Genomic DNA, 26,267 nt, shown 5'->3' on the forward strand with positions numbered 1-26,267 from the left:
GGGTTCACTGATTTTTGGAATTTTAAATTTTTTTGATGCATATATTGTTAGGAAATTTCTGTTTTTGAGAGTTTCGGTTACTATTGGGTCGAGTTTCCTTAATTACTTAGAGTTACCGAGCTAAAGACAGTAGTATATGACAGCAATAAATTACGATTCAAGTAAAGTTGGTCCGTAGCACCCTAAAATCTAAAATAAACAGAGACAGAAACTTCAGCGGCAAGGCCATGTATACTGTCGCGGAAACAATTGCCACGGGGTCAAAGCTATGAAGCAATAGGTCAGGGGGCTTTGATATTTACTGCTACTGCTACAGACAACTCATTGCAGCACCCGGCCACCTGATGCCAACACAGAAACATACACTGCTTTTCCATCCCAATCTATTCAAAGCTTCTTTCTTTATTCCCTCCCATTTCCCGTAAATCATTTGCTTACGACATCCTCCCACCCCAACCAGGACGACCTGCTTTTCGTTTGGCCCCTTCATCCGCAGAGCGTACCCTTGCCATCTCAATCTTTCTCTTATTATAGCCCTAAACAGTGGGATTGAACCACGCTCTTTGTACAGCCTACTGTTTGAGATACGGTCAGTCGTGATGACATCATACAAGGAAGCTTTGACATCGAAGGTCTATTTATTTATGCATTGTATTGTTCGCTCGTTTTAAGCTTTACATTATCCAATTTCTGCTGATTTCGGGACTAAAATTTGCCCTTTACTTTTAAAAATAAATTATCGTGGATAATTCAATTTGACGTCAATATTTAAGATGGCTATTCCCTTAGGCAAATAATGCCTGTAACTCCAGACGGTAACAATGATGCAGATGGCTTTGCAGCAACGGGCGATGGACCACGACTGAGTCTGGCTATGTGGTCTCCAACAGGACATGGTTTGGTCATTGTTTATCATAATGATGTTTTCTATAAAGCAAATTCAACATCTGAGGTTTTGAGAATCACCAACAGTGGCAGGATTGGTATCGTGTTCAACGGTATTCCGGACTACATGTATGAGGGTAAGTATGTTCTATGTAGTGCTGCTAAAAATTGAACCGAGTAGGCTTACTGACACACCAAGTTTGTTATTCCTCTTTTAAAAGTTTGCAGGATTGGTATCGTGTTCAACGGTATTCCGGACTACATGTATGAGGGTAAGTATGTTCTATGTAGTGCTGCTAAAAATTGAACCGAGTAGGCTTACTGACACACCAAGTTTGTTATTCCTCTTTTAAAAGTTTGTAACATTTTTATTGAACGTTAAACTTAAGTAATTACAAGAGTAATTGGACAAATAATAAGAACTTGTGGACAGATATAAAAAGAATTTCGTTATAAATTTAATAATTAAGATTAATGCAAAAGAGCCAAGTTTAACTAAGGTTAAGTGAAATTTTATTAATAATAATCTTAAGTAGTAAATAGGACCTGTCTTGTAAATCTATTTCGTTTACTATAAAAAGACAACGTTTTTGTTTCTTCAGGTTGCATAAAATAGAGCCTTCATTTATATTAGAACATGTTGTATATTTGTTTGTTATGATTGGTTATTTAATTTCTGCTCGTTTGGGTTTTATTTATTCTTCAACAGTAAAAGATTTTTTGCTCGTTTTAAGTTTGATTTGCATATTCAATTGATCTTTCAGTCATTTCAAGATTTATCTATTCATTTATGTGGTACCTGTTGTATGTTTGTGTGCTATGACTATTTATTTAGTTTCCGTCCATTTTGGATTTCATTTATTCTTTAATAGTAGTGTCTGGTCGGTTTGAGTTTGAATCATTATAGATTTTTACTTCTGCTGATCTGAAGTTTAATACGGCATTTACTTTTCTTTGAAGATCTTCTTTTTCGGAAAGTTTTTTTGAATTAATTTTTGTTCGTTTTTGATTGCCCAAGTTTCAAGTATTTCAGGATTCTCTATTTCAAAATAATTTTTTTTTTCAACATCAAAGTCTCATCAAAGTATCAAAAATAGTATCAAAGTAACAACATCAACAAAATATCAAAGTAAAAAAACATCAAAGTAAAGAAAGTATTAAAGTAACAATAAGCAACTTGCATAACTCACAGCCCTTTCCCCGAAGTATAGTTATTTAGCCTTAGGACTATTTTGAACCAAATGGTAATATTAAAATTTTACTGCATGCCTTTGGGGAAAAGGAGGTTGGGAGGGGGCGGGGGGTGGGTGGGTGTTGGTTGCCCTTTGATAACTTTTGACTCTTAAAAGAAGAACTTGAAGTTTCAATTTACAATTAAATGAGTACCTTCCAAAGTTAATACGACCACCACTTCTACAAAAATCTTATATGTTAACAATGAACCTCTTTCATAAGTTACAACCCTTGCCCCGGGGGCTATGTGGGATTTTCAAACCCCTAAGTTGTAGTTATTTGAATTTTGGACTATTTTGAACAAAAAGCTGTTTCAAAATTTAATCGTATGCATATGGAGAAAAAAGCGTGCAGAGGTGGGGGGAGGCTGATTACCCTCCGACCACTTTTGATTCTTAAGAACGGCAGAAGAAATTTTGACTTCGAACCAAATGAGCCACCTCCAAATTTTACACAACCACGCCTTCCAACAAAAGTTTATATCTTAAAGATGAGGAAGTAGCATAATTTATAGCCCTTTCTCTGAAGGTAGGAGGGGGAGGGGGTTCACAACTGCAACCATATTTATTTGACATTAGGACTATTTTGAATAAAACTGCTATCTTATAATTTCAATTCGATACACTTGGTGATATGAGGGTTTGGGGGGGGGGACTAGTTGCCCTCTGATCACTTTAAACTATTTAAGAGGAACTAAAATTTTTAATTTTAGATAATTTCTACCATTACTTCCATTAAAACCTGATATGCCCCTGAGGCATAATTTACAACCCTTGCACCGGGCTTTGGGGATTGTGTCAACCCCATAGGAATTGTTATATGATCTTTAGACTATTTTTAACCAAATGGTCATCTCAAAAGTGAGATCAGATTCATTTGGGTAAAAGAGTTCATGAGGGGAGCTATCCAATCACTTCTGACTCTTTGAAAGAGAAATAGAACTTCCATTTTTTAATCAAATGAGCCTCCTCAAAGTTTATGTGACCATCTTTACGATAAAACCATATATGGTCGCGACTACTCACTGCTCGCTTCAGCCACAAGCATAGGAAGATGTCGGTTATTGTGTGCTACGCACCAACGAATGTCTCCCAAGAGATCAAAAAAGACTAAATTTCTACTCAGCTCTGACATCTGCTCTATCCCGGATTTCCCCTCACGATGTTTTTGCTGTGGTGGGCGATTTAAATACAACTGTATCAAACCCCAGCGGAGCTTTTAAATCTGTAGTTGGACCGGTTACCCCTGACTCGTTGAATGAAAATGGGACCCGACTCCTCCTGCTGTGCGCTATACATGAATTGGTCATTGCCAACACCCTGTTTCACAGGAAAAACATCTATAAGCCAACATGGTATAGCAACGATGGGCGAACGCGGAAGATGATTGACTATTTCTTAGTCAACCAAAGATGGCGCTGATCACTTACGAATTGTAGAACATATTGTGGCGCTGAGATAGGGAATACAGACCATCAATTAGTTGCTGCAAACTTCCGCGTGCGTCTTAAAGCCCAGCCTTCAGAACGGCACCAGCCAAAATTAGACACCCAGAAACTAAAAATTGAGGCATTCCACCAAAAGTACTCAGTTGAAATTCAGAACAGGTTTGAATGCCTGGATACACTTGTTGACCCGGACACGTCCTGGCAGACTTATAATAAGGATTTGCTAGAGCTTGTCACTAATACCGTCGGTAGCATGATGTATTCAAAGAAGCCCTGGCTATCGCAAGAAGCACTGCAAATCATAGAACAGCACCGGAAAGCGTGGTTGGCCTGAGATATGCCCTCCTACAGACGGCTAAACGGGATTAGAAACAATATTATTCACGTGACAAACAACAATTTTTTGATAAAAAAAAAGCTGAAGAGCTAGAACATGCGGCACGCAAAGATGACTTCATGTCGCTTTTCAAGCTCTTCAGAGATCTTAGCGATGGGAAACCACCAAAGATAGGCGCAGTTAAAACCGTCTGTGGCGAAATATTAGAGGATGAAAACGCGCAACTTGATCGATGGAGGGCGCACTTTGCAGAGCTATTAAACGTCGAAAGAATTGTCGTTGACCCCAACCTAACTATATCCACTCTGTAAACAACATATAAAAATCTACCAGAGCCTGATCCTCCCTCGGTAAAAGAGATAAAAATGCCCTGCGGAGAATGAAGAACAACAAGGCACCATGAACCTGCGGGATCACCGTCGAGCTGCTAAAGTTTGGAGGATTGGCAATGCTACTTTGGCTGCACATGCTGTTCTCCCTCGTCTGGTCAACCGAATTGATACCTGAAGAATGGAAGGAAGGGATAATCCCTCCTCTATGGAAGCGGATAGGTAGCCGTAACGATTGCTTGAATTACAGAGGAATCACCCTCCTGTCAGTGCCTGGCAAACTATTCACCATGACGTTGCTTGATAAGAGTATCCAGTTCATTCGTAAGTGCCGCCGTGTTTAGCAAGCAGATATCATGCCCAACAAATCCACGACCGAGCAGATATACATTGTTTGCCAGGTCATTAAGAAATCCCGTGAGTTCCAGCGTACAGAATATATTACATTTGTTGACTTTAAAGCAGCTTTCGACTCGATCAACCGTGAGTCCCTTTGGCTGATACTAAAACTAACGGGACTCCCTGATAAATATTGCCGCCTGTTAAAGGCACTCTACACTGGTGCATAGAGTTCCGCTCTGGTTAATGGTCACCTAAGCCTACTATTCCAGATATATACGGGTGTAAGGCAAGGTTATGATACTACTTCTGAACTTTTCAACGCAGTGATTGATTATGTCATGGATCGAACCACGAATCGGCTCCAATTCGGACTGAAATATGGCAATAGAGTCCTAGCCGATTGCGACTTCGCAGATGATATTGCCCTCATAAGCAGTTCTGCAGTTGAACTCGAGGCAACTCTCAATACACTGTCGGAAGAAGCCCTGAAAGTGGGACAACATATTAGCTGGCAGAAAACAAAAATAATGATAATCGACCCGGCAGTAAAGCCGGCCAACTCACCATCATTCAACGTATTAGGGCACACTATCGAAGTTGTCATGTCTTTTACTTACCTTGGATCTTTCGTCTCGGATAACGGCTCAATTGAAATGGAAGTCCAGTCAAGCATCGCGAAAGCTGCGTCTATTATGGCTTGATTATGCCGTTCCTTGTGGTCAAAGCCCAACATTAGCCGAAAAACAAAAATGCGGATCTACAACACGACCGTAACGCAAGTCCTTCTCTACGGTGCTGAAACCTAGCCGGCAGCTGCTTCTGTTCGTGATGCCATAGATTTGGCCCAAACAAAGTTCCTAAGAAAAATCAAAGGGATCAAGTGGTACGACTTCGTCTCAAACACCCGATTGCTGACACTAACGGATCAGACCCCCAACTCTCTTCAGCTCGCCATAAGAACCCTACAATGGTTTGGCCACTTAATTCGCATGTCAGAAGAGGCACCCGCCAGCATACTTTTCAATTTTGATCCCCCTCAACATGGTTGGAAGCGCCCACATGGAAGACCCTGGTTCAGATGGAGGGACAGCCTTACCCAGTACTTCTCCATGATCGGTACTGATCTCCAAGAAGCAGTCACGCTTGCGCAGGACCGTTTGGAATGGAGGTAAAGAGTCTCATATCTCTCTACGCTGACTACCAGCAGGAGCCTTAAGTCAAGTAAGTAAGTCTTGCCCCAGGGCTCTGGGGGTTGTATCAACCCTGAAGGCATTTTTGTGTAATCTTTGGGTTTTTTTTCAAGTACAATGGCTATCTAAAAAAAATTCGATCGAATGTACTTGGGAAAAGAGGGCTTGGGGGGGGGAGGGGGGTTGTCATCTGATCACCTTATATGCCCTTGGGGAATAACTTGCAACCCTTGACCCTGGGCTTTGCGGGGCTGTGTCAATCTCAGAGGCACTGTTATATGATACATGGATTATTTTGAACAAAATGGCTATCTCAATATATCGATCGAATTCATTTAGGGGAAAAAAGGTATGAGGGGGGGGGGTCGAGTTGCCCTCCGACCCCTTTCAACTATTAAAATGAAACTAGAACTTTCAATTTCTAGTCAAGTGAGCGGCCTTCGAAGATTATATGACCAAACCTTCCATAAAAATCCTTATGAACCCCCGAGGTGTAGATTACAACACTTGCCCCCGGGGCTCTGGGGGGCTGTGTCGAACTTGAAGTTTTTTTTTGTCTGATCTTTGGACTATTTTGAACAAAGTTTTGATCGGATGTATTTAAGAAAAATGGTCACAGGGAGGGGGAGGGGTCTAGCTGCCCTCCGATCCCGTTTGACTCTTAAAAAGGGAACTGGAACTTACAATTTGCAACTGAATGAGCCCCTTCCGAAGTTTATACGACTACTTCTTCCATAAAAACCTTATATGCCCCGAGACATAACTTACAATTTTCGCCCCCGGGTTCTGGGGGGGGGGGGGGTTGTGTTAACACCGAAGTTTTTATTATCTGATCTTTGATATATTATCAACAAAATGACTATCTTAAAATATTGATCGGATGTATTGGGGAAAAGGGGGCGTGGGCGAGCTAGTTGCCCTCCAATCACTTTTGAATCTTGAAAACGGCACAAAAACTTTCAATTTCCAATTAAATGAGCCTCCTCCGAAATTTATTCGACCACTCCATCCATAGAATAAACCTTATATGCCCTTGGGGCATAACTTTCAACAAGTGCCCCAGGATCAGGGAGAGGGTAGTGTCGACCAAGGGGTTTTTGTCACCTGATCGTTGAACTATTTTGAACAAAATGGCTGTCTCAAAATTTTAATCGGATGTGTTTGGGGAAGAGGAAGTTAGGGGGGGGGGGGGCTAGTTTGCCCTGCGATCACTTTTTACTGTAAAAAGAGCACTAGAACTTCTTGTTTCCATTCGAATGAGCCACCTTTGCAGTTTATACGATCACCTCTTCCATATGACGTGCCTCTGGGGAAAAAATAATAAACAATAATAATAAAACATTGAAACCTTGTGGCCTTTACTATAGGGAACGCTATAACGTTGCCTCTGACTACTTGTGAACAGTCACATCTTACTATCCTTATCTTTAAATCAAAATCACTTCAGTCTATTTCTCCATACCCGGTTTCAAATTACACATCTTGGTTCAAAGATTATTATGGTATTAATGAAGGTCCAAGTGCTCTTGGACCAAGTATTTCCAAACGTGGGAGTTGTTAGTAGTAAAGCCCCAATGCATTGAAAAGGGACAAGGAAACCTACGCCTGGGGCATGGATATGTTTGTGTATTTTCAAGTAATTGGGTTACCAGGACCATTTACCTATTACAATGAACTCTACATGGGTTGGCAGACGGGTTTTCTATTATGACATTAATTTTTTGTGTGTCAGTCGATTAGAGAAAGCTTGGTGGTTAGCCCAATATAATAACTTGATTGGTCGGTTTTTTAAAAAACTTGCCAAGGTATAATGTACTCAATTAAAAAAAACCGATATAATGACTGAACACTGCAACCCAATTTTCATTGTGTTTTAAGACAATGTTTATAGTACACCATATATTTTTATATTTTTAAAAAAATGTATTCGTCAGTTTTCAGTGTGGGTACACTTTTCATTCTTTTATTTCACAAAAAAAAAATTAAAGAAAAACGTTTTACTAGTAAATTCAAATTTCAGAGGGACTTAGCCCCCCTCCCCTCCAACAATACAAAATCTTAAGAAACTGACGACTATATTCGATAGAAACGTCAAAGCACGCTTTTTTCTATTATGTAAATAAAATCTCTCCTCCATAGGTATGTTTACAAGTTTTAATTTTTTTTAAAAACAGTTTTTTATCATTCGGAAACAAGCTTTTTCCTAACATGATGTATTTTTCTGATTTGAATGAAAAGCTTGCGTGTTACAAAGAGTGTGAGAGTTTTTTTTTTTTGGGGGGGGGGTTAAATTTCACAGGCGCTTACTATAAACGGGATTTGTCAAAGTACTATGTCAGAGTGGATTACTTTTGGTAAAAATAGTGCGGGAGGGGGGCCTACTATCTCGCAATTTTTTTTTGGTTACTTAAAAATGACATTATAAATTTCAATGTCCGTTCAAATGAGCCTCCAGATAGGGACTTTTAACCTCTATATTAGGGCTCTCTGATGATGTGATTTTCATTAAAGTTCTACGAGTTTTAGAGGGTGTTTCCCCCTTTTTCGAAAACAATGCAAATTTTTCTCAGGCAAGTAACTTTTGACTAGTATAGATAAACTTGATTAACCTTATATATTTTAAATCATACATATTCGCTATTTACGATAAAGTTGTGATACAAGTTCAAACTTTAGCTTAAAGAGCGAGGCATTGTAGAGGGGGGCAGTCCCGTTCGGATAGGGACTCATTATGTTCGTTTTAAGTTTTAATGAAACTCCTTAATTTCATTTTTAAAAAACTTGTTTATTTTTAATTTAATTTCTGATCGTTTTTTAGTTACTGCAGCTTTTATTTGCATAAAAATTTCACTTTTCTTTTGTTAAATGGATGTCTTTACAAATTAACTTACGTAACTAACTTCTATATTCGCGTATTTTTCTTCTGGTAAAAAATACGAAGTTGCAGATTTTTGCAGATATGAGCTTGAAACCTATGTAATAGAGTTTTCTGATACGCTGAATCTGACGGTGTGATTTTAATGAAAATTCATTCACTTGTAGGGGGTTTTTCCCCCCTCTTTAAAAAAAAAAAAAAAATCGGGTAAATGTTTCTCAGGGTCGTAGCCTTTGATGAGTTATACTAAACTTAATAAAATTTATATATATTTAGAATAAGCATTATAAATACATTATTTTGATACATTTAATAACATCAAAATTCCGTTTTTAAAAGTTTGGATTACTATTGAGCCGTGTCGCTTGTTTTTTTTTATTTTTTTTTTTCTATTACGTTTATGTTATTAAGTATATGAGGGGGAGGGGTCTACCCTTAGTCAATACCACACTCTTTACATTAAGTCATAAAAAAAAAATTTGATTCACAACCCCCCTGAATCACAAAGGCTGTTTTTAATTATAATAGATAGCTCTTTTGAAAGCACTAAAAAAAAATTGTAACGTAAAGTGCGAGGTATTGACTTGGGAGAGAACCCCCTCACATACATTATAATTTCTGTTCGTTTTTATTTAGCAGTATGAAATTAATAATAGGAGCACCCTAATGAGCAATAAACAAGAGGAGGAGGAGGGCAAAATTTGACCTCTTAACCATTTATCCAACAAAATGGAAAAAGGGGAGTTGTTTTTTTCATGCTAAATTTTGCCTTTTTTTATTTTCAAGGAAGATGATACGTGCAATAACCATCCTTTTGAACAGAAACCAAGACGGAGCGAAGCTGTATTAATGCAAGCCGCAAGACCATCAATTATCAAATATGCCGGTAGAATTACACACGATCTGGACCAGACAACGACCACCCAACTTATAGTACCAGGGCCATACCACGTCAGTGTTGGCTCCACGCAAGCTGGAATGAAGTTGTAAAGATAATGGACTGCTTCTCATAATGCCTCAGCTCAGCATACTCAAGACCGTGAGCTTGACCACCTTCATGTTTTGCCAAGGAGTTCAGATGTAGAAGCCCAGTCAGAATTTGTAAGTATATACATAATTTTTTCTATCCCTATTTTCAAAAATAAGGTAAATTTTCTCAGGCGCATGGCTTTTGATGAGTAAAACTTAAATTTTTTCCTAAACTATTCTAAAATAATCATATTTCGTTTTCTTTCATTAACCCAATTAGCAATCTATAATGGAATGGTTATAACCCTGAAATGGTTTATCATATATTTCTAAAAAACCCTACCTTGTAACTTCTCCTCTAGCCTAGGATTTTTTCTAATGCAATAATCCAATTTTCCTTTAGACAAACGAACTATATGAAAACATACAATTCGCTATTTCACAGATGACAGCCATTCTTAAACTGAGGTATGTTTTGCAGTAAGCTTTTGCGCACATCTACCCCTTATAAAAATCTACCATCGTTACATTTGAATTATAATCCGGTCGATAGCTATAATTTGAATTTTAAGCAGGATTCTTGTGACAAGATGTGTATTACCGATAAGATATATTAACACATAGGAAGAAGGTTTTTAATAATCTCCAATTATGTCTTCACAGTGTTGTCAAGAAACATTATTTGGGGGCGAACTCATTTCATTGAAACATTTGGTGATATTTTAAAAGGTGTTTTCGAGAAAGAATTTGAGGGTGTTCTATTTGAACAGTGTTGGGAATTCCGATATCCTAACTTGAATGGGTATGAATCCTTCTACCTTGAAGAAAGCCCCCGGTTCCCAAGGGTCCTTCCAGAGGGGGGGGGCTTTAAAAAGGACCATCCAGCATTTTAATTGCACTTTAATTGTTGATATGGATGGAGAAAAAAAAAATTCTTCTCTTTCTTACGACCATTTATTTATTCTAGGTCAACTACGTCCACGGGTTCAAAAAAATCTATTGCCAAAAGACAGAGGAAAAACTGGATTGTTGAGAGAGTTACATCATCAACCGCCGATGTATCGGCTTTGTGTCAATTATCCGAAGCTGAGGAGCAAGTGTTCATACAGCATACCGTGTCAATTGAACAATGGTCAAATTTCATTGAGAGTTATATTGAAGAGGGTCAAGCACTAGAATTGGACCCATATTTTGCGTTTTTATTTTGAAAATTTTTGGAACATAACCATTAGTTTTTTTTTATCATTCTCTTGTTCTAACTTACCCCTCTAAGAATAAGACCACATGTTCATGACTAAAACAATATATATTTTTTTTTAACATGTTCAGTTGTCGGAATGAAAGATATATAGTAATATAACTTTTTTTTCTTCTTCTTTTAATTGGTCAATTGGTGGGACAATGAATGTAAAAAATTGAAATTGTTTTTTAGCTTTATAAAAATTAAGATTATATTAACTAAAAAATAAACTTTTTTTTTCTACAGATTAATGATATAGCACCACCACCGACACCATTGAGTGATGAACCAAGTTTATTTACAGGACCAATTCTGTCACCACCAACGGAGTTCAGTGATGAACCTACTACACTAGCTCTAGAGAATATGGAGTGGCATAGTGGGTTCCTTAATGATGTTTTTGGGGAAATGGCTAGCCTAGAAGACTTAAGCTGTGATATTGACATGCTTGAGGATCCGGATTGGACAGATAGTTTTATGCGTGAACATTTAGGTGATGCTACTAGTGCATCTGAACCGGGTCCTCATAATGAAATTCCATCACAGGACAATACAGACTGACTCGACCAATTGTCCCCAAACACCTTGGAATATGTACTAGGGGACCTCATGCCAAATCCCCCCAAAGTGATTGAACAGACTGGGAGTGGTGGTGCTATTGACAATTCCCTGTTACCCGCCACCATTCCACTTAATGTTATAGATAGTAGTAGTAATACAACAGCAACAGTACCCCCTCTTCCGGATTTTTTTCTGTCCAACTCTGCCTTGCACCACACATTGGTCTACAGCGCCAAATTCGGTGACCCCTTCAACTCTTTAGTGTCGGGGGATATAATAACAGATCCCCTGGCCATTACACATTCATATACTGATAAGATTCGAGCCATTCTTGAACAACAAATGGGGGTGTGGGGGTCAGTTTAAAAGCATCAATAGCACTAAAAAAAATTTTTTTTAATGAAAGTGCGGGTGAGATATTTTCGAAATACTTGCACACAAATATGTAGGCAATACACCCGCATTTATCGAATAATGGGGAGGTTTTTCTAAATTGGGCTAATAGTATTCAAAGTAAGTGGGAAAATTATAACGAGGGGGGTAGTGGATCTGTGGTTTTATTTATTGAAAGTTTAAATGTTAATATTTGTAGGTTTAAAAAGGATTTTATTGTAAGAGGTGGGCATAGGGAGAGGGGTATTGAATTAAAATATCATTCAGATTTAGAGGGGTGTAGGGGGATACAACGAATCTGTTTCAATACGAGGCTGCAGTGTTTCAGCTATCCGTTTTTAATCGCAACATACAGACCACTTCGAATAGATGCCGCTAAGAAGAAGTTGGAAAAAATGGCAGTTAATAGTAGGGAGGGTTCAAAGTTCCCCAAAGTAGATTTTAATTGTTTAAATGGTCAATATCCCGTGACATTCAAAGGCAAAGATATTTATGAGCAAGCTAATGCACATTTAAAGATTGGTGTCACGGTGTTACAGTATGAACCAGAATTTGAAGAGGGTCAGCGTTCCGATAAGAAGGGTGTATTATTTCCAGTTCGGTCTCCTTCAATTGAATCAGTAGAACATTGGGTGTGGCTTCTATACACCCCACCCACAGACTCTTTTTAATTTGGTCATTTCAATCCGATTACGGATATTAGTAGGGTTCTAAGTGAGGGTAAAACGGGGGGGCGTGGGGGTGTATGCTATTACTGTCCAACATGTCTCTCAAGATTTCGCTCTGATTTAAAGTTAAAGCATCACATGAAACACTGTAAACGTCATGGATACCAGGCTGTGGAGACGGTAAGCAGAGATAGAGTAATCTTACGTTTTGAAAATTTTTCAAAACACGCTCCTGCAGAGCAATAAGATTGGTTTGGACTCCGAGGCTAAGCTGACAGACGTGTGCGATCCTTCAAATTCAAATCATGTTAAAATACATGAATCCATAGAGGTCTCTTACGCTCAAGCGCAACGAGATTAAAAAAATAACATGCAAGTGCTGTAGTTAGTTGAGATGTTGAGTGACGGTGAAGATTGCATGCGCTCTTCATTGCTCAGTCTAGTGAAAACAGCGAACGGTGCACTTTCGCGCCTTCGTTATACAAACTATCCTATGCTCCTATCACCAGATGACATAGTGGCCATTAAAAATCGTAAAATGTGCTGAGTTTGCAAAGGAGACTTTGATGATGGTGTTGGGAATGGGGGGAGGAGGAAGGTGGTCGACCATGATCATTTGCGGCAGGAAATTCGATCGGGGGGGAGTAACTTTATAGGGGTAGCACACCGATCATGTAATTTAAACGTTAGACAACAATATTTCGTGCCTGTTTTTACACAAAATTCCAAGTGAGACTTAAAGTTTATTCTTCCGGTGTTTGCCCGCAGTGTCAAGGGTGAAGTTGTATATGATACATGAATAGATAGTTCTATTTCTTACAATATCATACCCAAACCATTGGAAAAGCTACTGCTGCTACAATTCGCATGGAAAACAATTGACAAGGGCAACACGTGCCTGAATAAAATCTGTTTTTTAGACTCGTTCAGCTTCTTCCCCAAATCTTTAAGTCAATTTATTCAAGTGCAGAAAAGTGACAATTTTGATAGCTTCCCCCTCCTCAAACAGCGCTTCCCCGATAATGAAATGTATGATTTATTAACGTGTAAGGGTATATATCCATATGATTATTATAACTCTGGCTCGAAGCTGGATGAGGTGTCATCATGGCCCATTGAAGCTTTTTACAATTCTCTTACTGAGAATGAGTGCGCCACTAGCGACAAAGAATTTGCTAAGAGGATTTGGGCAAAGTGCGGATGTAAAAATGGGTGGGATTATTGTAAACTTTACTTGGCCAGTGATGTACTCACTCTTCTGGATATTGTGTGCAAAAATACGGATAAAATCTGTGGGGAATTTGGGTTGGATTTAGGTTGTTATTTTTTAACTCGCCATTTGGTGATGGACTTGATACTTAAAATCAGCAAAGAAGAAATAGGTCTGATCACCGATGTGGATCAGCATCTGTTTGTAGAGAGATCAATGCGGGGTGGGTATGTTTTTCACGGGGATCGTATCATGATAACTGATCCGAGTGGACAGCACACCGATGAAAAGTCGGACGCAGTTTTTTTGGATATGAATTCTCTTTACCCATCGGCAATGTCTCAGTACTGTTTGCCGTGTGGCAATTATAAATGGCTTAACAATCCCTGTGCTTCGAATCTCCCCGACATTGCCGGTGTTGAGGAGAATTGGGCACAGGGATGGTTTTTTGAAATTGACGGTGAAATACCCATGGAAATCCATGACTCGGTAAAAGACTTTGTTTTTCCGTGCATAAATAGACCGGTGGGTAGGTACTCTCTGAGCACCTACAATTTATCTTTAGTAGAGGACGGGAGTATGCACTGGGTACCTTCAAAACAAAAACTAATTGCCGACTTCAACCCGAAACAGAATATCGTTGTTCATCGCGTGCTATTGAAATGGATGGTGTCCAAGGATTTCAAGGTCACAATGATTCATAGAGCCCTCCAATTTGATCAAAAACCTTACATAAAAACGTTTATTGACACCTTTGTCACTAAGCGCTCACAAGCGAAAACGAAGGTTGAAAAAGAAGTCTATAAACTCATTTTGAACTTAGCTTTCGGTAAAATGTGCGAGAGCGTACGACACAGAAGTCGATGTGACATTGTAACCAACCCCAAAGATTGTGCTCGAATCATTGCGGATCCAAATTTCACATCGTTCACAATCATAGACTCTAATATGGTGCTCCTACATCGCAAGAAAAGAAACATTGTATTAAATAAAAATATTGCAGGCGGAAGTGCAATAATAGAAATATCCAAGAAACTCATGTTGTCATTTTATTATAATGTATGTAGAGTACAGTGGCCGATTGAGGGACAAGTTCAAGTGTACTACGGGGACACTGATTCACTCCTGTTAAAAATAAAAACTGAATATCTATTGAATGATTTGGAAAAAGGCGAGTATATTAGCTCACAATTGAACTACACTAATTACGATGAATCTCTTTACTCGGAGATAGTGTAACTCCAGGCCCCAAATCAATATTTAAAGTTAAAATCTGAAAGGGGTAGCGATCTGATATCCAGTGGTGTGTTTCCTGGTCCGAAGGTGTGTTGTTTCGAAACGCTCAGCACGGATGTCAAACAACTTTTCAAGAAAGTACCTACACAGTTTGTAAAAAATAATTTCGACATGAGTGTGTATAGAAACTGTGTGGAACGTAGTTTAGTGCCAAGAGCGAAAGTCATGGCGATTCGCTCTTTAAAATTTAAAAACTACACAGTTAGAGTTGAGAAAAATGCCATGTCAGCCATATCGGACAAAGTCTATGTACTTGAGGATGGTGTTAAGGTACTACCACACGGTCATTATTTAATTTCAGACCGTGTTTAATGTGCAGAGTACAGAAAACAACTCGGTCTAGAAAAATTAACTTAAATTCACTAAAAAAAAAGTATAAATTGGGTGGGAGGGTTTTTTGGGTAATTAGGTGTTTTTTTTGTTTTTTTGTTAATTCTTTTTTTTCTCACAAACAATCAATTTTCAATGTGTGTGTGTGTGCAAGGCAGATCAATTTCCAGTATTTAATGTCAGCCCCGGCCCGGGCCCGCCGCAGCGGGCCCCCGCTTCCTGCGCCCGGCGCTTCCGGGCCCCCCCGCCACCGCAGCGGCCCCACCCGGGGGGGGGGAGGGGGGACCCCAAAATTTAAAATGTTGTAAATAAAAGTGTATGATATTATTTCACAAGTGTGCACATTAGTCCAATAAATGTTGTATTTTTTTTATAAATAAAAAAAAAAGCGTATTTATTTAAGTGTTTTTTTTCTAGGGCTTATCTAAATGTTGTATTTTTTTTATTATAAATAAATTTAAAAAAAAATTATATTTTTTTTATTCATGTTTATTGTTCCTTTTTCAATCTAGTATTTTTTTAAAAGTATTTTCAACTTTTTTATGTATATAATAAAATAAAAAAATATTCTTCTTCTTCTTCTAATTAGTATTATTGAACGGAGTAGTAGTAGGGAAATTATTTAGTCATTAGACAGCCATAGTCTACAGTTAGTTGTCCAGGTGAACTGTTGAAGGGAACATGTATCAATTTAAAAAACCATTCAGATCTTTTCTGTGTGGACCGTCAATGTCGGGCAAAACAACACTCTTAACTAAAATAATTAAAAATTGCATTAAAATTTTTGTGGAAAAGCCGAAAAAAATCTACTATTGCTATAGTATTTGGCAGGAGTCATATGATAAAATAAAAGCAATTGCTGCCACCATGGGGTTGGTGCAGATACAATTCATACAGGGACTTGATGTTTTCAACATTATTGAACAAAACTCTTGGTTGATCATTGACGATCTGGCTGAATCTATTGAACAATGGTCCCAGGAAATGCTACAACTGTTCACTGTTCGCTCTCATCATGAACAGATTTCCGTTACTCTGGTTCTACACAATATCTTTCATCAGAGCAAATGTATGCGAACACTTGCATTGAACTGCACCTACTATATCATCTACAGAGTTGTTCGTGATTCTAGCTCGCTAATAACTCTCAATAAACAAATCTATCCGGGAGCCCCCAAATTTCTGCTCTCAGCATACAATCAGGCAACTAATAAACCCTACGGCTACATCCTATTGGATCTTAATCAAAATACACCCGAGGATCTGCGTGTAGTCACAGATATTTTTGACAATGAAATTACAGTATATCTCCCCGTGAACACTAAAAAGACTTATTAGTTGCTATCATGACACTGAAGAAACTACATGAAAATAGACGTTTTTTTTCAGTTCTAAGAACTTGAAAACCTCCGCTCAGGAGACCTATACTCAAAGACGGTATTTACAACGATTTTATTAATCTAATATCCGAACTTTGTTTAAATTTTACCTAGGGTAATGTTCAAGTGTCGGAAGGAATTAAGCAACAGGCAAAGCAACATCGTTCCATTATACTTACATGTGCCTTTAAAAAGAATGAAAATAATTTCAAAAGGAGACGACTTCTTCAGGCGGGCGGTAGCCTTTTCACACTTTTACTGCCAATAATTGCAGGACTTGTAAACAGTTTTCTCTAAAGAGAGAGAGAATGGCAAAACCCTATAAATTGACACCAATAGAACTCACTCTCTCACCCGTCGAACACTTTGAGAACAATCGGAGTAAATTCCTTGACAATGAGAATATTGAGGATGATAAAAAACTGCTTTTACTTCAAGATGCACTTCGCCGAGTGGACAAACACAAGCCCTATCGCTCAAAGCCCACTGCTGCTGCTGTTGATCCCAAAAAAGAATCATCTTCTCAGGATTCTGCTGCTGGAACACAACTGAAGAAGGAGGAATTGGATTCAATTTTATCGAAAATTGGAAATCTAATGCCCCACTCATATCTCTAACAATTTAAATGACTCCTAGCCTATCTCTTGGAAAGTGGTCAAGATCATATTCAATTTGAGAGCAATGGAAAAAGGGTTATAATTCAGGGCAAGAGCTATAATATACTTGATTTAATCTATGATATGGTTACAAATCGTAAAGGACTATTATCATTTGACACTCATCTATACAACTTTCTAAATACACTAAACTTCCCCAAAAGTATTATTGGCAATAGACAAATTCTAAAAAAATTAAATGAACATGCATCGCCATCATCATCAACAACAAGAACATTGACATCATTAATAAAATACCGTGAAGAAGAAGATTCTTTATCAGTTTTAGAACATATTAGCACTCCGCTGACAACTAGAGAGGAGTAAAGACGTAACGAGTCAACGTCATCATCACCACCACCACCACCACCAACAGGTAGTATACAAAAGGATAGCAGACATTACACAACTTGTTTACATTCAAAATGGTTGAAGTTCTGAAAGGTGCTAATGAAAATATGAGTGATGCAGGTAGTTTAAGTTCCCACACCACTATGTCCAAAGTCGCTAGTCTTCACACTAAGAGTGTACAAGACTCTGCATAGACATCATAGATTTCAGATCAATCAATGTTGAAAAACTACAGCATTTTACCCACTGCATACAATTCAAGCAGATATCTTGATTCTATATTAGCAAGAACGACGTCAAAATGCGCCGTACAAGTACGTCCTAATTGCAAGCAGTGTTTTTAGTCACTATACATATGCGATTCAATTGCAATCAAAGAGAGGTGTTGAAGTTGCTCAGGCTATTGAAAGTATTCTCCAACAGGGTTCATATAAAAAAATTCAAATGGATCGCGGTAGTAAATTTGTTAATCCCCATGTTGTAAAAGTACTAAAGAAATATATTAAACTTCTCTATCATAGCCACAGTCCTATAAAGGCTGAATTGGCCGAACGATTGATAAGAACTATTAGACTTTTAATTTCAAGATATTGTACATTGAAAAATACATCGGCTTTTATTCGTGATCTTGATAAAATCATGTTGATTTATAATCAACGACCTCATCGATCATTATACAACACTGCGACAATTGAAGTTAATAATTATGATCATGATAAAATTGAAAACTTTCTTAAACCGCACTCCAGTGAATCGTTGGCTATCGAGAATATGAAAAATAAATTATTTGCTTGTGATACTGTTCAAATTAATATAACAAGTCATGTGTTTGAAAAGCGGAATTACTTGTGGTCCACCGAACTTCTTAAAGTGGCAAAAATCCTAGACACTAAGCCCATAACTTATCGCCTGCGTGATACCAAAAATAAAGAGATTCTCGGCGGCTTTTATGACTATGAACTACAAAAAGTTAAAAATGCTAGTAAAATCTATCAAATTGAAAAGATATTAAAGACACATACTCGATGGGGTAATAAACAGTTACATGTTCGGTGGCTAGGATACAAATCTGATTTTGATTCTTGGATCGGTGTTGAAGATATTGACAATGCCCAATGATTTCTATGTAACTTTCATGTCCAACGTTTCCTATCCTCTCTACAATGACTTGAATACGACAAGTGATTTTTGGACAAAACTCTCCCCTGCCATCGAATTTGACGGTGCATATGAAGTGGCTCTTGTCGACTATATTCTCAAAAATACCTATGACATCCTGAGAAAAGATCGTGTGTATGATATAAAAGTTATACCACTCGATTGGACTATGAAAGGGTTGAACTATGTCGACTATGAATGGGTTGAAGCACTTAACTCTAGTGAATATCCACATGCCAAATTGAAATATATTGAATATGATAATATGAGGGATTTGTGTCGTGCAATCAATAGAAAAATCTCATATCGTAGGAATGGTAAATTCCATTTTAATTATTCATTGGAACATGATAGGATTTACATTACCTCACCTCTTGACACTGAAATAATTATTTTCATGTTCTTGAGATGTTCATGTGAGAGATGTTCTTGGCTTTAAACAGAATATGATCAATGGGAAAAATGCTGACACCGTTTACGGGATGAATCAAGTTATTTTTGCTGATTATCCACCTGGTTTTGCCTCGGACTCTTGCATAGTTATATATGAGTCATTTTTGTAAAAATAGAAGTTTTGTAATTAGAAGATCCCCATCATGAGTCTTATTTAAATAAAAACATCTCATGAACTTGTTCATCACTATAATATAAAGCATCTTCAGTATGTTCCTGTAAACACTTCGTATTCGGAACACTGTCAGTTAACACTAAGAAGTGAATTGGGTGATCCTCTAGCAATAACAAAAGGCTTAGCAGTGAGTACATGTCATTTTCGACCTATTGTCAACGACAGTACAATCGCCTAAAATGAACAATAAGAGAATTCCATTTGTCTGTCCCGATATCAATTGTTATGTTGGTGCTTTGAGTCCACGTCAAATAGGCAATGGATTGGACTACCACAAGGGGCGTACTACAATGTCTGGCTATGGTCTTGGTAGCTGGTTTGCTAGGCTATTTCGTTCTGCTCTACCCCTTGCCAGAAAATATCTTGTACCTGCTGCATCAAATTTTGCTGCCTCCACACTAAAGGACTGGGGGTCGGGCAAGAATTTCAAGGAGAGTGTTAGGGAAAATATTAGATCTTCAGCAAGAGCCGTTGGTGAGCAACTAAAATCTCGACAAAATGGGGAGGGATTGAAAAGGATGCGTTCGCGTCATTCACTTATCAGTCTCCACCCAGGCGGGAAGCAAAGGACATCAACAAGGACTTTGAAGAATAAAACAAGGAAGCCCGATAAGCAGAAGAAGAAGAAGAAGAAAAAGAAAAATATTGTTAGATCAAAGAAGGATTTCTTCTCTTAAGATGACTTATCTCCCCCACAAGGAATCATATCCATCAATCAGCTCCTCATTGAATCTATTCAATGCTGAAAATGTTGATGTCAGTGTCCAGTATGGCTACTATGAACAGTTTCACCCCCAACAACCCCTCTCGGAGAATATACGCTTTCAAATATTTTCCAATGATGACCATTTCATTGATTTTTCATCAACATTTATTGATCTAAATGTTGCGGCGAATCATAAGTCAGATAATACAACTCTAAATGCCGGCGATGGTCTCTCCTACGGAAACTGTATTCTATAGAGTCTATTCAAACAAATTAATGTATTTACTAATGGTACATTGGAGCACTAGCAATAATTTTTCAAAATTTGCAAGCTAAATACAACTTATAATGATGACACCAAAGGCGTACAAGGAGTTGTGAGGACAGTCATTAGGCTATGAATATCGATCAGGTGATGATACTGACGGTGATGTGACTGCTGCAGTGACCCAAGAGTATCTTATGGTTGGAAAATTTAATCATGAGATATTGAATATATCCCATTTGTTCCCCCCCATTGTCAAGATTAACATAAAGCTACAGATGACCCCTTCGAATTTTATTTTGAGAAAAACACTTCCGGCAGCACCCGATGCAAATGTTATTATCACTTCGGCAATTCTCCACGTCCAAAAACAACAGGTTGTGAGCTCTGTTGCATTGGCAGTGGAAAAGCTAAAAGCCAATGGTAAAAACATTAAACTTCTTGTCCCCCATACAATCACCAATCGGTGTCACATTGCCACCGGCTCTCATAGCTATAGCGATTCATCATTTATCAATGGAGACATCCCATCAAATTGGCTTTGACTTTTGTGAAGAGTGGGAGTACTGTCGGATCCCAGACTAAATTTTCCCACGTTTTCATTTTTTTGGTCTGTTTAGTCTCGTGTGCAAATTAACCAGTATTCCACTCCACGTTCTATCATTTAACAAGAAATCATATATAACTCTTTACAAGTTGACCATGCAATCTTTACGTAATGACTCCCTAGTATTTGAAAATGCAATATCTGATTCAATCGTCTAAATAAATCATGGGGTTATTATTCTGGACTTGTCCGGCACTCAAGATATGAGCATAGTACGAACAGGGAATGTACGTTTAGAGTGTACATTTTTCAATGCTCTGGCCGAGAGTATCACGCTAATATCTCTGAGTCAATTTGAAACCTATTGGGAAATCACCCCCCGACGGCAGTGTTCTACTAGACCTAGCACCATGAACACAAAGCAAATCATCAACGTATTTAGTATGGATCCATACATGTCCCAGTACAAGTCCTATTGCATACCTTCGGAATACATTGAAAAAATTCCAAGTGTTAAAAACACCCTAATCATTGTTAATAGCAGTCCGTCGACTTTGAAGACCGGTCATTGGCTATGCATCTTTCAAACAGCGAAGAATATTGAATTTTTTTACCCTCTTGGCCTATCGTATAAATTCTACGCTCCAGACATCAGCAACTTTATCGAAAGCAAGGGGAAGATCATTATTCAAAATCAACGAAGAGTACAGGATTTAGCAACTAAGACATGTGGCTTTCATACACTACTCTTTTTCATGTTCAGATGTCGTTGTTACACCTACAAGCAGTTTCTCGACATCTACGTTGACTTACCTCGATTGAACGACTTTCTAGTGGAGAATATACTTACAAGTGTATTTAATCTTGATTTTAGTGCCCTGAGAATAAAATGTTCTAAAGATATATGTGAAATTATTTATTAATAAAAAAAAATTATATACATGATAAAAACTACTTTTCTACTCTTTAGATTTCGTACACTACTAGGTATTTGTCGACAAAAACTAGTGTAGGTAGATTAACTGAATTCACAGTGTACTGATCCTGATGTAGTGCAATGTCAGGGTCACATTTTCTACAGTAGAGTGTGACTTCACTCTTGTCATATCTCTTTGTATAGTCAATGATACTATTCTCATTCATTCTATAGAATTCTCATGTTTCAATTTGCTTATTTGAAGCAATTTCACAAACAGTGTCCTCAAGTGTCGAATCACATTCCGTCACAGCCAAATAAAAATCAGTGGGCTTATAATCATAACACCCATTGTCTTCACAACGATGACGTAGAAACTATATTCTTTTGTTGTTCCAGCAGTTGAATCGTTGACCCGGTTCCTCCTCCCGGAACAATCTAAAACCACGACGATACCAATCTCGTAGCAATAAACTAAAATCGCGTTTAGAATTCTTTCCAATCATATCGGGATATGCACTCTCCCACTGATTACATTTATCATAATGACAATTGGAGCATAGGTGACCTCTAGGATGAGAGTCAAACACCTCTTCAAGAAATGAATTAAAACATTTAATTTGTACAGCATATCTTCTATGCAATTTACACGGGTTATATAATATACACTTTTCATCATACTCCTTAATCATTGTATAATTCTCACTTGATGATGACCAACTGCCCTGTGAGTACATACATAACGGACATGTATGGAACACTTTGTCATGTGTTGACACTCTCACTATCACAATGAAACTGAGCTAGCAACAACAACAATTGTCTGAGAGAGAGAGAGAGAGGAGTAAATCATCCTTGAGCACAATCTTTCTCATGAAAAGGTCCTAAATTTCATAACTAATGTTTAAAAGCACATCCACAATATCATTTTGTCTCGTCGTGATCAACATATCAATAAATTGTCTAAATTCATTTGGACCACGATGTAGAAGCCTCATACATTAGTCTAATGATGGAGAATCAGTTTTCATTATATCAACAAGCATTCCCCGAGAAAATGTCTTCCTTTGAATAGACAACTCTAGAAAATCAACATCTAGAATCAAACGTTTTTCCATAAGAACTAGATTCCTCATGATTCGCTCTTTCTCGAATCTATCCATTTTTTATAGAGTCCTAACTCTCTCACGATCAACTTCAGACTATTCAGAATTTATTTTTGTACTCTAGAAAATATAAGCTAGTCTACTATAGAAAGAAAGAAAAATATCATTTATTTAGGAACATTTTTATTGAACAAAATTAAAAAAATAATAATAATATTCGCTGATACCTTTTGTTCGCATTAATATATTTCTATAGGACATCTAATGCTGACCGAAGTTTATCTATATGGAAAATATTCACTTTTCCAGCAAAGCATAGTTGCTCCTCCTGCTTAAACTTAATTAATGATATCACTTATCTAGCATACATAATGTCCCATTCAAGGCATAGTCTACAGCCAGCGGTTATTTCCACAGCTACATTGGGTACTCGTATATCGTTGCTGCTGCTACTGTCGGTTCCATCATTAATCTCCAATAGTGTAAATGCACCACTCATTTTTTCTTCACTAATATCCTCTCAAATAAACTATTCTCTCTCTCTGAATTCAATTCTCTTACTAATATGAACTACAATGAAAATTACTCCTTATATCCGAATCCAACTACTAATCAAGTTAGTGTGACGGCCGCTCTCTCTGTTTGACCTCCAAAAAATGAGTGTTACCTCAGAAAACCCGTCTGGTAAGGTAAGTATCGTTCATTGTAATAGGTGATTGACCCTGGCAAGCCAATGTACCGGTTAAACTACACACATATCCATGTCTCAGGCGTAGGTTTCCTTGTCCCTTTTCAATGCATTGGGGCTTTACTACTGTTGTTATTTCAAAAAATAAACACTCAGTTACATAAGATTATCCCGCTGTCCTTAACACTTTGAAATAATACTGATAAGAATGTTTCATTGTCCACCGGCAAAATGATCTGTGCATTATAAAACATGTTCAATTGTCCTGAGGTAAACCTATTATTTACAAAAAAACTAAGTGTTGAACAAAGTGTGGACCTCTCTTAAACTTGAAAAGATGAGTCTAATGGCGAAGTAAGTATTTTTTTTGTATGCTATACTTACTCAGATACGACCTAGTATCTTCAAGCTTTTAACAGATTACATCGGTTTTCAGCATCCAAAACCTTTTACGGACATATTAGAATTACAAAATCTAGTATCTGCGTCCTGCAGAAAACGGGGTTACGAAGAGGGAAGAAAACAGACTTAAAAAAGCCTATTGAGACGATACTTTGTCTTCATTTATTTATCCTGCTTCAAAAATGAAAAAAAATCACTATTTAGCGATTATCTTGAAAACTTTAAAAAAGGCATATACCATGTTTTGGCAGAGGACAGTTTTTCTCAGGTATGATGCGAGAGTATTTATATTGAATTCTTAAAAACCTTTTCCTCAGTTATTTAATTTATAAGTGAACTATTTCTTTCACTTACACCTGGTGTTTTTAAGAGCATTACAACAGCCAACTGAAGACAGGAGTAAACTTTTCCGCCCTTTGTCCATTTGGAGATAACTTAAGTGTTTAATGTTATATTTGACAAAAGCCTGCGTTCGCCTCATCGTTACTGGATGTTTAAACAAACTTCCTTAAATCAAAGAGGCTAATAATTTGTAACAGTCAAATAATTAGTTTTGGTAAACATGTGAAAAAAAAAGAAATAATAAATAAATTAAAAAAAGTTGCTTTCAAAATAGACTAAATATTAAAAAATAAATTTTGTCGAGAACCTATAAATATAAATGAAAATAATGGGAAAACGGATCGGAATATACATAATATAAATATCAAATTGATATAAGTTATAAATTCAAAAATGAAAAAAGCCAGCGAGTTGACGGAAACGAATTAAAAAGACCAAGCTATGTAAAGCCTAATTTGTATTGCACCCTTCTTTTTCACTTGTGTTCATAGATTTGCGAAAAAAATAAAAAATAAAATTCTTTTTTTTAGTCCATATTGAAAAAGAGTTATAAAAAAATAATTATTATTTTTTACTTTTTAGTCTTTTATTTCAACACTAAAAAAGTCCTCAGTCTTCTTTAAGACAAAAAATGATCTTACCTAAGATTTAAATCTAAGTTACCACAGCCACTGGCAAATAGTTTTGGGATTTTTGCTGTATTACTGCACTGCCATCGGAAGTACATATACTGATGAAATTTGGAAATAACGGAATGTTTGCAAGTGGTCAAAATGTTACCGTGAATGTCCGAAATCTGGTTAATGTCGACATTCACCGGTGAATGTCCAAAATTCCTTTCTGTCTGCTTAGATTCAGTTAGCTTTGCAAGTCAGCTTTTTCAGTCTTACGCAAGCTATGATGGTAAAAGTTAAAGTTAGGTTAGGTTGGATTATGTTAATTTAGATTAGGTTAAATTTGGTTGTAAATATCAGAAATAGGCTAAAACCTAACCTAAGCTAACTAAACCTAAGCTAACCAAACCTAACCTAGCCTAACCTAACCTGTCATCATCGAACCTTGCATTAAATTGAAAAAGTTGACTGGCAACGCTGACTAAATCCAAAGAGGAAAAAAGGTATTTCAGACATTCACAGGTGAACGTCAACATTCACGAATATTGAACCGTCACGGCAACAGAAAAATGGTTCACAAATTCTGCAAATTTATGTGAAAAAAGGACAAATATACAAAAAGTGAGTTGAGAAAAACAGGTTAAAAACACTTTGGCTGCCTTAATTTCTAACAGAACCGAAAAAATTATCACTTAGTCATTTTTATTGTCAATACCTTGCTATGCAATAATGTCATAATTTACTCCAGCAAAAATACTGTAACAAGACAAAAGAATGAATAATAAAAGCCAGAAAAAAAAAAAAAAAAAAAAAAAAAAAAAAAAAAAACCAGCATGATAAAATAATTTCAATCATTGTTACAGAGCACATTTTGAAAAGTCGTGAGGCTTGTTGGTTTTCTCCAGAGGGTAATAAGCTTTTGTACGCAACTTTTGATAATACGGATGTTGGTGGCACCGAATATACTTGGTTTGGAGGCATAGTCCCAGGTAGTGAAGTAAGATTCCTCAAATATCCCAGGGTAAGTAATTCTTGTAAATAAGTACATTTGTCCAACATCCAGATTACTGCACCTGGACTTTAGTGAAATACAGAAAGTTCTGGCATTTGTAAAAATATAAAGGCTAATAAATATACAAATAGGGCATCCCTTTAGTTGTGACTTTTATTGATATACACAAATTTTTTACCGATTCAAGACAAA

General features: G+C 37.2%; 1 protein-coding gene across 1 annotated transcript in view; it reads left to right on the forward strand.

Moving 5' to 3' along the window:
• Window positions 1-26,267, forward strand: part of LOC148945236 (A-type potassium channel modulatory protein DPP6-like) — a 420,942-nt gene that overhangs the window by 282,837 nt on the left and 111,838 nt on the right. The window contains exons 7-8 of the mRNA XM_089098982.1: window positions 790-1,022; window positions 25,927-26,084. Coding sequence (XP_088955108.1) covers window positions 790-1,022; window positions 25,927-26,084 — 391 coding nt within the window. The remainder of the gene's footprint in view (window positions 1-789; window positions 1,023-25,926; window positions 26,085-26,267) is intronic.

The sequence above is a fragment of the Artemia sp. Qi Xiang Cuo genome, chromosome 13 (assembly GCF_049724085.1).
Source record: "Artemia sp. Qi Xiang Cuo chromosome 13, ASM4972408v1, whole genome shotgun sequence".
NCBI lineage: Eukaryota > Metazoa > Arthropoda > Branchiopoda > Anostraca > Artemiidae > Artemia > Artemia sp. Qi Xiang Cuo.